We start from the raw sequence: 12,180 nt of genomic DNA, 5'->3' as shown, positions 1-12,180 counted from the left end.
CTGCTGGGAAATGGAAATGGCCACCTGGTAGCTTAAACCAAGGGGGAAACCAAACCTAAGAAGCTCTCTGGAGGTCCCTTCCAACCCCTAACATCCTATGATCCTAAAAAGAGAGATCAGTTCACTACAATCAAATCTTTTTCATAGTGCTTTTGAGTATAAACATTTCTACTCTCAGTCTACCCAAGCCCATCCATGGTGAAAAGCAAAAGAGAAGAGGAAGCATTCAAATGCTTTTAAAGACAAAGGATTCATTACAGCTAAAGGTCAGAACCTTGTGGCAGCACCCAGGTTTCCCATCCTGTGAGCTGTACCAGCTCTGCACAGCTCTGATGCATCACAAAGCGTTAATTCTGCCTCACCCTATGTGATTTGACATTTAACAATGTGAGATTGAACACATCTAGGTGCCAGGTGCTGCACTTTGGCCACAGCAACCCCAGGCAGTGCTACAGGCTGGGCTCAGAGTGGCTGAGAGCAGTCAGGCAGAGAGGGACCTGGGGGTGCTGGTGGACAGCAGCTGAACATGAGCCAGCAGTGTGCCCAGGTGGCCAAGAAGGCCAAGGGCATCCTGGCCTGCATCAGGAACAGTGTGGCCAGCAGGAGCAGGGAGGTCATTCTGCCCTGTGCTCAGCACTGCTTAGGCCACACCTTGAGTCCTGTGTCCAGTTCTGGGCTCCTCAGTTTAGGAAAGATGTTGAGATGCTGGAAGGTGTCCAGAGAAGGGCAATGAGTCTGGGCAGGGGTCTGGAGCACAGCCCTGTGAGGAGAGGCTGAGGGAGCTGGGGTTGCTTAGCCTGGAGAAGAGGAGGCTCAGGGGAGACCTTCTTGCTCTCTACAATTACCCGGAGGGAGGTTGTAGCCAGGTGGGGGTTGGTCTCTTCTCCCAGGCAGCCAGCAGCAGAACAAGAGGACACAGTCTCAAGCTGTGCCAGGGGAGGTTTAGGCTGGAGGTGAGGAAGAAGTTCTTCATAGAAAGAGAGACTGGCCACTGGGATGTGCTGCCCAGGGAGGTGGTGGAGTCACCATCCCTGGAGGTATTTAAGAAGAGCCTGGATGAGGCCCTTGGTGCCATGGTTGAGTTGATCAGATAGTGCTAGGTGAGAGGTTGGACTGGATGATCTCCAAGGTCTTTTCCAGCCTGGTGAATTCTGTGTTCTCTACATGTCTCTCATAAGCCATGCTTCAGATACTGTTGTTCTCCACACTTCATAACCTGCAGTGTCCTTGCCAAGGTGTTAGTGAGGTTCTGTGATCCACCTCTAGCTCCTGCAAACAAGGCTCTAAAATATGGCAAACCCTTGTCCTGCCTAGAAGTGAAACAATTACTTATGAAGGCTTCCAAGGAAAATGTTTGCTGAGGGCATTATTTGCACTGCTAGGGATGAAATTCCCACTTCTCAGTCTTCTGGAATGGCTTCTGGGGTAGTCCCTCCTCTCTTACCAAATGGACCACTAAACTAAGGTGCAAGCTGTCAGGTACTCCTTCCTCTGGGCTCTCCTAATACCAGTGTCAAAATAACAGCACAGCTCTGCAGGGCTCCTCTCCCCCTGCAGGACTGCAGTAGCCCCAGAGGTAATCTGAAGCTTTACTTGGGGACCAAGTGGTTATTGCATGGCCAAAAGCACTCCCTGCTGTCCAGTCTGCTCGGCCAGATGGATGCAGTTCTCTTCCACTTTTAACAGAGGCAGGTTTGGTGTTTTCTGTGCAAAACCCAGAGCTCATTGAGCTCCTCTGATCACCCAGGCTTTGGTTCTGCCAGGGCAGGATTCAAGGGGTGGCAGCAGCTTGGTAAGGGAAGAAATCAAACTGAGCCAAGCATTCCAAAAGGATTTTTTCCCTTTTTCATTCTTTCTGTTCCCACTGAAGAAAATGCAAGCCCTGCAGTCCAAGATGTTCAGCTCTTACTGCAAATGTGATCCTGACTTCTCCTGCCTGTCTCTCTGCAGTAGCTTGCACCTTCTGCATCCCTGCTTGGGGCACAGTGGGACTGCAGCACTGCCGGCCTCAACATCAGGCAAGCAAGGACTGAGGAGAAAACTGCTTGGGATGGTGCAGTCATGCCCAGGACGGGATTAAACACACTAGAAATGCTGCTGCCTGCAAAGGAATTCAGCAGCTGCACCACTCACCTGGCTTTGAGTCTCATGCCCTAGTCAAAACTGTGGTGATATTTGCCAAGGTTGAAGTTAACCCAAAGTGCTCTGGCTGTGCAGTGGGTTCCAGAGGTGAAGAAGATGAAATCAGCATCAGGAAATCCAAGAGACAAACCCACATCCAGCTGACCAGCAGTGCTTGGTCAAGGGTGGCAAGGCAGGGCAGCCAGTGGGGCAGGAGGTAAAGCCAAGGAGCACTTAGCTCATTACTGAACATTTAGCACAAGAATCTGCTCAGGCAGCTTTGTTTAGGGCAGCTTTGCTCACTGAGCTGTGGAAAAGGAATCATGATTTGGAAGACTGAAGCTGGTGACTGGCAGTTAATGTGAGCCATAAATTCTTACCTCATCCTTCAGCTATGGCATGCCACAGGATAATTAAAGCAGCCTGATCTTTAGAGGGATGCCTGAGTTCACTCAGGGTTTTGCTTTTTAAGTAAAAACCCTGTAAAGAGGAGTTCTGTGCATGATGGGTAGGAAATCTAGAGCTCTGCTCTTACAGCATGGCCTGATCCTCACTGTTCCATCAGTGAAGGAAGGAACAAGGTCCTAAGGAAGCCACTCAACCTCAAAAGATGAGCTGAGCTGCCTCTAGTAAGGTCCAGCACTCCCTAAAGCTCCTGTGACCCAGGCAGCAGTTTGTGCAGCACAGCAGAAGTGGAGGTTGGGTAACCATTTTCCCATGGTGCTTCCTCCTCTGGAAAGAAACTGCTAGAGCTGGACTGGACTTGTGTTGCAAGGCAACCAAGGAGGCTCTGCTTTCTTTTGTTGTGTGAACACTGCCATCCAGTTCCTCTTTTCTGTGCCAGTTGAGCAGTTCGATCTCACTCGATGCTGCTGCAGCAGGCTGGAGTGGAGGGAAAGCCTCCATGAAGGAGCAAGTGGGGCTGGGTACCTGGGAGGATGTTTTGTGATTCTTCATTTGTACAAAGAGCAAAATTGTTGAGTGATTGGCTCAGAAAGCCAATCACATCCTGGGCTGCAGCAAGAGAAGCACAGCCTCCAGGGCCAGGGAGGGGATTCTCCCCCTCTACTATGCTCTGGTGAGACCTCACCTGGAGCTCTGTGTCCAGTTCTGGAGCCTCTGTGCCAGGAAGGATCTGGAGGTGCTGGAAGGTGTCCAGAGCAGGGCCACGAGGAGGAACAGAGGGCTGGAGCTGCTCTGCTGTGAGGACAGACTGAGGGAGTTGGGGTTGTGCAGGCTGGAGAGGAGAAGGCTCTAAGGAGGCCTCATTGTGGCCTTCCAGTGTCTGAAGGGGGCTCCAAGCAAGCTGGGGAGGGACTTTTGAGGGTGTCAGGGAGTGATAGGCCTGGGGGTGATGGAGCACAACTAGAAGTGGGGAGAGTCAGATTGAATGTGAGGAAGAAGTTGTTCCCCATGAGGGTGGTGAGAGCCTGGCAGAGGTTGCCCAGGGAGGTGGTGGAAGCCTCCTGCCTGGAGGTGTTTGCAGCCAGGCTGGATGTGGCTGTGAGCAACCTGCTGTGGTGTGAGGTGTCCCTGGCCATGGCAGGGGGTTGGGACTGGCTGAGCCTTGAGGTCCCTTCCAACCCTGACAGTTCTGTGATTCTATGATACTCTTTTTCCTGAGTTTTTAGAAACAAAGGAGCACCAAGTGGGTGAAAAGCAGCAGCCTGCTCTGCTCTTTGGCCTATTTTTTCTGATTCTAGTGAGAGTTCCTGGTGTGTCCAGTGGAAGAATAAATTCTTCTCTCTTGAGACAGATTTGTGGTGGGGGCAATGATCAAACAATGTATTCTCCTAGGGGAACACCTTCCACTTGTCATGATGCCATGAGGTTTGCTTGATAGCAATGCAGCCAAGTGCTGGGAAGGCTGAAAACTGAACTGCTTGCTTTGCTAAGTAAAATAAGGTTAAATAGTAAGAAAGACAAAGTTAAAGCTGGTTGTGACTTTGGGAGTGTCTAAGGAGGAGGGAAGTGCTGCTGCTGTGCTGCTCCTGCTGTCCTACAACCATCACCATGTGTCAGCTCCCTTGCTGCTGTGTGGGAGCAGCATGCCTCTGGCTGAAACCTATGGGAAAAGGCCTGTTCATGCTGCAGGATAACGAGGCAGGGCCCTGACTGTGTTGTGCTTTTCTTTGCAGTCTTCCCTGCTGGCATTTTGCAGCCCCCTTTCTTCAGTGCATCCCAGCCCAAGTCTCTGAACTATGGTGGCATAGGCATGGTCATTGGGCACGAAATCACACATGGCTTTGATGACAATGGTAAGGCACCAAGCTCCTGCCTATAAAACTTAAGAGTGCCAGAATGTTCTGCATGCTTTAGTGCTTAATCACTCCAGAGAGCAGTTAACATGAAGTCTCCATGTGTAAGACCACATCTGGATTTCTGAGGCTTTACAGTGTTGCTCCCCCTGATGATTCCCTACAGCAGAATCCAAGGAACCCCACAGACACTCCTGTCGCTGGGAGGCTGCAGGAGCAGCCCTGGATGTTGGCCTGTGGCACACAAGGGCTGTTAACAGGGCTGCTGCTCACCTGCTTTTCCTAAGGGCTACAGCAAAACCCATCACAAACCACCCAGAACTGTGCCAGGGTGTGCCACTGGGCTGGCTGTCTCAAGGGGCTGGCTATCAGCCCTGCTGCCCAGCCACATGGGTCACTTCCACCCACACTGTGATCAATCACAGGTCAGAGCCACTCCAGGCTTCTCAAGAGAGGCTTCAAAAATGAAAGAGAAAGAACAGAAAAGCTATAAAATAAGTAAGCTTCATCTGTTTGACCACCTCATTACTCTGAGGGCTCTTTCTGCATGACTGCCTAGTGCCCTTTCTACTGCATCAAACCCCTCTGCTCCTCTACACAGAATTCTGTTGGTAGGATTCTGCCCCTCTGCTCTGCTCTGGTGAGACCTCACCAGGAGCACTGTGTCCAAATCTGGGGCCCCAACACAACAGGGACATGGACCTGCTAAAGAGAGTCCAAAGGAGGCCACCAAGAGGGCTGGAGAACCTTGTCTATGTGGACAGGCTGAAGGAACTGGGGCTGTTGAGCCTGGAGAAGAGAAGGCTCCAGGGACACCTTAGAGCTGCATTTCAATATCTGAAGGGGACCTGCAGGAAGGCTGGAGAGGGACTGTTCAGAAGGGCCTGTGGGGATGGGATGAGGTGCAGTGGTTTGCAACTGGAACAGGGGAGCTTTAGGTTGGACACCAGGAGGGAGTTCTGCACAGTGAGGGTGGGGAGACACTGGCACAGGCTGCCCAGGGAGGTGGTTGAGGCTCCGTCCCTGCAGACATTCAGGATCAGACTCAATGTGGCCCTGGGCAGCCTGGAGGTGTCCCTGCTGCCTGCAGGGCGGTTGGACAAGATGCCCTTTGAGGGTGCCTTCCAAGCCAATGCAATGTGTGTGAATCTGTGAATTATTGCAGGCAGGAATTTCAATGAGAATGGAGACCTTGTAGACTGGTGGACAGAAGAATCAGCACAGAACTTTAAGGAGCTATCCCAGTGCATGGTGTACCAGTATGGAAACTTCTCCTGGGACCTAGCAGGTGGACAGCATGTATGTCATACTCCTTTGTAACTGTCAGTGTTGAGTTTCACCAGGAAGCACCAAACTCTTCTGTTCTAAACATGCAAACCCTCACTTGAGAATCTACACATTGGCCACAGCAACCCCAGGCAGTGCTACAGGCTGGGGACAGAGTGGCTGAGAGCAGCCAGGCAGAGAGGGACCTGGGGGTACTGGTAGATAGCAGGCTGAACATGAGCCTGCAGTGTGCCCAGGTGGCCAAGAAGGCCAATGGCATCCTGGCCTGCATCAGGAAGAGTGTGGCCAGCAGGAGCAGGGAGGTCATTCTGCCCTGTGCTCAGCACTGCTTAGGCCACACCTTGAGTCCTGTGTCCAGTTCTGGGCTCCTCAGTTTAGGAAAGATGTTGAGATGCTGGAAGGTGTCCAGAGAAGGGCAACAAAGCTGGGGAGGGGTCTGGAGCACAGCCCTGTGAGGAGAGGCTGAGGGAGCTGGGGTTGCTTAGCCTGGAGAAGAGGAGGCTCAGGGGAGACCTTCTTGCTCTCTACAATTACCTGGAGGGAGGTTGTAGCCAGGTGGGGGTTGGTCTCTTCTCCCAGGCAGCCAGCACCAGAACAAGAGGACACAGTCTCAAGCTGTGCCAGGGGAGGTTTAGGCTGGAGGTGAGGAGAAAGTTCTTCACCGAGCGAGTCATTTGTCATTGGAATGTGCTGCCCAGGGAGGTGGTGGAGTCACCATCCCTAGAGGTGTTTAGGAAGAGCCTGGATGAGGCCCTTGGAGCCATGGTTCAGTTGATCAGGTAGTGTTGGGTGACAGGTTGGACTGGATGATCTTGAAGGTCTTTTCCAACCTGGTTAATTCTGTGTTCTGTAAAGTGTTGGAGCTGTGAATATCATGGCCCAGTGTCCAGGGCTGAAGGTTGAGAATGAAATGGCATTACAAGAAGTGACAGTTTTCCCATCAGCAAGGCTTCATCATCTCCTGTGGTGCTGTCCTGACTTAGGAACAGCAGCCAAATGGACACCTCCTATGCATCTTGCCACCTAACCTGCAGGGAAATCCTTCCTAGCAGGTTTGCTGCTGCTGATTTCAGCTGCTGGGAGTTTGGTGTTGAACTTTTTTTGTAGACTCAAGTGGGACAGGTTCTGCCTGCTTCCTCTAACTGGGACTGTAGGAAGAAGCTGAGGGTTAAAGACATGGAGAAAATAGGAAGTTTGAGCACGGACAAAGCATCAGAAAATCTGGGTAGAAGAGCTGTGAGAGCCTAGGAAGCTGCCTGTAAGGGAAAGAAGAGGATGAGGGAAGAGAAGAATATCCACAGGGAATTTGAGACAAGGGAGGCAAAGACCTCTCAGAGAGGTGAACACAACAACCCTCTGCCAAAACTTCAGATCTGAAGGGAGTGCTTGCCTCTAAAGAGTGGGAACCACCCAGGGTTAGCCATCCCTGGGCCTGGACCAGCTCTGCTTCCCAGGAAACTGTACTCTTCCTTTCTGTTTTCCAGCTGAGTGGCATCAACACCCTGGGAGAAAACATTGCTGATAACGGGGGGGTGAGACAAGCCTACAAGGTAAGAGGGATCCACTTCTCTGCTTTAGCTGAAGCCATCACAGGCCAGGAATTCATTCCAGAGCCTTGGAAGCAGCAGCAGTATTTTTGTGTTAGGCACAGGACCAGACCTCCTGGCCTGGTTTAAAGCTCCTGCCCAGCTGCTGCACTTCTTTCATGCTGTGAGTTGTTCCCTGGAGCACACTCCCTGTTCCAGGCCACTCCTTTTCAGCTGACTTCACTTATTTATTGCTTTTTCATTTCTTCCCATTGTGAATTTGTAGAAGGAGAACAGCTAATGAATCACACTTGGGCCATCAGCTCTAACTGAGCTGGTGATGCTGAGCAGCTGCCTGCCTCTGCCTCCACCAGCTTGCTTTCTGCCAGGAAGGAGAGACAGGAGGATGTTACCTCTAAGCAGCCTGTGCCTCCATGGAACACTATTCACTGCTCAAAATCCTTTCCAAGTGTCAGCTGGTACTTGGGTCTCCTGTGCAGGTATCCAAAGGTGTGACAGCTGGATGCCTTGCACTGAGCCTTCCATGGCAGCTTGGCTGCTTTCTGGCTTTCCTCTTCACCTAACTCCTTCAACTGGCCAACTTGGAGAGTGAAAGCAGAAGCAGCAGAGGTCTTGCTTTCCTCAGTGCAGGCTGGGAGATGAGAAGCAAATTAGCTTCTCCAGGAACCTCTCTTGTTATTTGCAAACCTGACAGACCCTGGCCTTAATAACACAATCCTCCCTCTCCTTCCCTGAACACCTTGTCCCAAAGCAGAACATTCAACTGGAGTGTTCTCATAGGCACCAGGACAGGCTAGAGGCTGCCCTGCTGGAAAGCAGCTCCACAGAGAAAGACCTTGGAGTGCTGGTGGGCAGCAAGTCCTGCATGGGACAGCAATGTGCCCTGGTGGCCAAGAGAGACAATGGGATCCTGGGGTTCAGCAAGAGAAGTGTGGCCAGCAGGGCTGGGGAGGTTCTGCTCCCTTCTGCTTTGCCCTGCTGAGACCACAGCTGCAATCCTGTGTCCAGCTCTGGGCTCCCCAGTTCAAGAGAGACAGAGACCTGCTGGAGAGAGTCCAAGGGAGGGCCAGGAGGATGCTTAGGGGGCTTGAGCATCTCCCCTGTGAAGAGAGACTGAGAGCCCTGGGGCTGTTTAGTCTGGAGAAGAGAAGGCTGAGCGGGATCTGATCAATGTCTATCAATATCTGAGGGCTGGGGGGCAAGTGGAGGGGGCCAAGCTCTTTTCAGTGGTGCACAGGAATAAAACAAGAAACAACAGATTCAAGCTTGAGCATAGAAGGTTTCAGCTCAACATGAGGAGAAGCTTCCTTACAGTGAGGATGCCAGAGCCCTGGAGCAGGCTGCCCAGAGAGGTTGTGGAGTCTCCTTCTCTGGAGACTTTCAAACCCCACCTGGATGCATTCCTGTGCAGACTACCCTAGGGGATACTGCTCTTGGCAGGGGATTGGACTGGATGTGCTCTGGAGGTCCCTTCCAACCTGTAGTGTACTGTGATCCCTCACCAGAAGGCCTGCCAGGACTCGTGGGCCAGCTCACATTTCTCAGAGCTGCCATCAGAGCTTGTGCAAAGCAAGCCATCAGCGACACTTGCCTCAGCAGAAGTACACAAACAGAGAGACTGCTGGGAGCTTAATAGAGGATTTGGAAACTTAGGAGGCACCACTGTGGTGTATTAGATTAGATGAGCCCAGCCCTCCCTCAATTACTGGAACATTTGTGCCTTTAAAAACAAACCAGCAAAGGGGAAGCTGTGTCTGAAAGGAAGGAGAGGAGCCAGGGGAAAAGCAGCAGGACAGAGGTATTACCAAGGAAGAATTAGGTATTTACAGTTGTGGCATCGTGTGAAGAGTGAAAAAAAGGTCCAAAAGGAATCTTGAGAGGCCACCTAGTCTACCCCCTGCCTCCTGGCAGGTAGAACCAACCACGTGTGTAGCAGACATGGTGTAAGAGTTGCTCCACTGCCTGCTGGCCCCCAGGCCTTTGCTTCCAGCAGTGGAAGCGGAGAGGAGGCTGCTCCCTTCTCCTGCGGCCCTTCACGTCTTTGAAGGCTGTTACATACTTGAAGGCCCAGACTTCTCTTCCTTAGACTAAACAAACCCAGTTCTTTCAATCTTTCCTCATAGGTCATGTTTGCTAGACCTCTGCTCATTCTTGCTGCTTTCCTCTGGACTCTCTCCAGTCGGTCCACATCTTCCCTGACGCGCGGTGCCCAAAGCCGCACAGAGCGCTCCGGCTGAGACCCGGCCAGTGCCAAGAGGAGTAGAAGGAATACTTCACGTGTCTTGTGCCAGCCCCTCCTGTCAGTACAGCCCAGGAGGACCCCCACCCTTTCTGCAGTGCGTGGCACTGCTGGCTCTCGTTCATCCAGCGAGGCCTTGCAGCCTGTCCAGTGGAGCTGCAGCCGCTCCTTCCCCCGTTCGCGCTCATGCAGCCTCTTGGCTTTGCTCGGGCAGCAGCCTGGCACTGACCCTGGTCACAACATCTCTGCCATTTGCCAGCACCCCTCCATCAGCAAGGACATGCTGGCACCAGAGTGTTTGACACCTGGTCCTCAGGAGGGACAGGGAAGCAGCTGCTCTTACTGTGGGAAGGTTTTAAGGCAATTGGCTTTTCCAAACCACAGTGGGAACCTCTGCTTCTCATAATGCCACCCTAGAGAGATGAGAAAGTGCAGTGCCTGCTCCCTGCACAAGCAGCTCTGCCTGCAGAGTTGGATGCTAGAACTCTGCACTCTATCCAGGGAAACCTGCATCAGGAACAGTGTGGCCAGCAGGAGCAGGGAGGTCATTCTGCCCTGTGCTCAGCACTGCTCAGGCCACACCTTGAGTCCTGTGTCCAGTTCTGGGCCCCACAATTTAAGAAAGATGTTGAGATGCTGGAAGGTGTCCAGAGAAGGGCAATGAGTCTGGGGAGGGGTCTGGAGCACAGCCCTGTGAGGAGAGGCTGAGGGAGCTGGGGTTGCTTAGCCTGGAGAAGAGGAAGCTCAGAGGAGACCTAATTGCTGTCTACAACTCCCTGAAGGGAGGTTGTAGCCAGGTGGGGGTTGGTCTCTTCTCCCAGGCAGCCAGCAGCAGAACAGGAGGACACAGTCTCAAGCTGTGCCAGGGGAGGTTTAGGTTGAGTGTTAGGAAGAAGTTCTTCCCAGCAAGAGAGATTGGCCATTGGGATGTGCTGCCCAGGGAGGTGGTGGAGTCACCATCCCTGGAGGTGTTCAAGAGGAGATTGGATGTGGCACTTGGAGCCATGGTTTGGTTGATCAGATGGTGTTAGGGAATAGATAATAGGTTGGACTTGATGACTTCTGAGGTCTTTTCCAACCTGGATGGCTCTATGATCAAATGTGGTATTTTAAAGTCCAACCTTAAGCATTGGCCAAAAACCAACCAAGAAACCCCCAAGAGTTTAATGTGATGAAGATCAGAGAAGCAGCTGGAAAGAGGAGAGCAGAGATGTGTTTTCTGGAGGATCACAGAGGAGAATGGCTTTCTGCCCCACATCTCTCAAGTCTAATGGGGGAGAGAAGGGGAAGAGGAAAAGATGAACCAAGGGGGGAGGGAGGAATCCTCAGGTGAGACCCTGACTGACTTGGAGCTGGTTTGTGCCTCCCCCAGCTGGGGCTGGCTGGGTTGGCCAGCCCAGTCACTTAGCCAGGGATTGATTCATGCCCAGGCAATCTCCAGCTCAGGTGAGACACCTCAGGAATGTCTGCCTTAGCCAGCAGCATGCTGTGATCCACAGGGATCCTTCAGTGTGCAAGGCAGAGCCTCGACTTCCTCATGCTCCAGTATATTGCCCTCTTTAAGTCCATTTCTCTTGCTGTTCATCCCAACATGACTCAAGCAGCTTCACCAAACCTGGTGTCAACCATTCTGGAAGGCCAGGTAGTGAGGAAACTCTTGAGCCACTCAGGCCACTGGTTTCAGAGAGTCCTGAGAAAGGGCCCTGCAAGGTGGCCAAGAAATCCCATGATGAATTATGTCAGAGAACCCACATCCTTCCTCCTCCTCATTTCATTCTGACTGTCTGGGCTGGGAGTTTCACAGACTGCATGAGGTTGGAAGGGACTCTCAAAGTTCATCTTGCCCAACCCACCCTGCAGCCAGAAGGGACATCTCCAATTAGATCAGGCCACATCAAGCCTGATCTTGAATGTCTCCAGGGATGAGGCCTCCATCACCTCCCTGGGCAGCCTGTTCCAGTGTCTCCCCACCCTCACTCTGAAGAGCTTCCTCCTGATGCCCAACCTGCTCCAGTTTCAAACCTCTGCCCCTCATCCTATCACTACACAAAGAGCTTCCTCCTGATGCCCAACCTGCTCCAGTTTCAAACCTCTGCCCTTCATCCTATCCCTACAAACCCTTGGAAACAATCCCTCTCCAGCCTCCCTGTAGGTCCCCTCAGCTATTGCCATGCAGTGTGTAAAGCTGTAACCTTTTCTCCTCAATTCATTCCACAGGCCTATGAAAACTTTGTGAGCAAGCATGGAAAAGAAAAGCTTCTCCCTGGCCTTGAGATGAACCACCAGCAGCTGTTTTTCCTGAACTTTGCACAGGTATTCTATGCACCTGGGCTGAAGGCTTTGGAAGTCACTCAAAGGCTGCCTTTAACAGCCAGTCAGGAAGGGCAGGCTGACTGCCACACCTGGGCTGGGCACTAGCAGAGCTGCTGAGCTGAGCAGAGCACTGGAAACAGCCGCCTTAGAAGATGTTGACCTTGCCTAAACCAATGAGTTCAGCCACCAGCAGCTCTTGGAGACAGTGTGCTGTGCCCAAGTGCCTTTGAGGACTGCAGCCTCTTTATTGTTATCATAGAATCAACAAGGTTGGAAAAGACCTCAGAGATCATCAAGGCCAACCGATCACCTAATCCCTCACTCCTCCTGACAACTAAGCCATGGCTCCAAGTGCCAGATCCAAGCCTTTAGTGAACACCTCCAGGGATGGGGACTCCACCACCTCCCCGGGCAG

The 12,180-nt window shown here is 52.2% G+C and overlaps 2 protein-coding genes across 5 annotated transcripts in view; one reads left to right on the top strand and one right to left on the bottom strand.

Moving 5' to 3' along the window:
• STRIT1 (small transmembrane regulator of ion transport 1) overlaps nt 1–12,180 on the bottom strand; it is a 221,839-nt gene that overhangs the window by 184,549 nt on the left and 25,110 nt on the right. The window lies entirely within an intron of this gene.
• The window catches only part of MME (membrane metalloendopeptidase), a 53,839-nt gene that overhangs the window by 37,175 nt on the left and 4,484 nt on the right, over nt 1–12,180 (top strand). For all 3 annotated transcript variants that reach the window (XM_068144879.1, XM_068144877.1, XM_068144878.1), the window contains exons 18-21: nt 4,260–4,379; nt 5,545–5,678; nt 7,151–7,216; nt 11,670–11,765. In XM_068144879.1, coding sequence (XP_068000980.1) covers nt 4,260–4,379; nt 5,545–5,678; nt 7,151–7,216; nt 11,670–11,765 — 416 coding nt within the window. The remainder of the gene's footprint in view (nt 1–4,259; nt 4,380–5,544; nt 5,679–7,150; nt 7,217–11,669; nt 11,766–12,180) is intronic.

This window comes from Melanerpes formicivorus, unplaced genomic scaffold, assembly GCF_026170545.1.
Source record: "Melanerpes formicivorus ecotype bairdi unplaced genomic scaffold, bMelFor1.0.p_v2 SCAF_12, whole genome shotgun sequence".
Lineage (NCBI taxonomy): Eukaryota > Metazoa > Chordata > Aves > Piciformes > Picidae > Melanerpes > Melanerpes formicivorus.
This window is presented reverse-complemented; position numbering and strand designations above follow the sequence as displayed.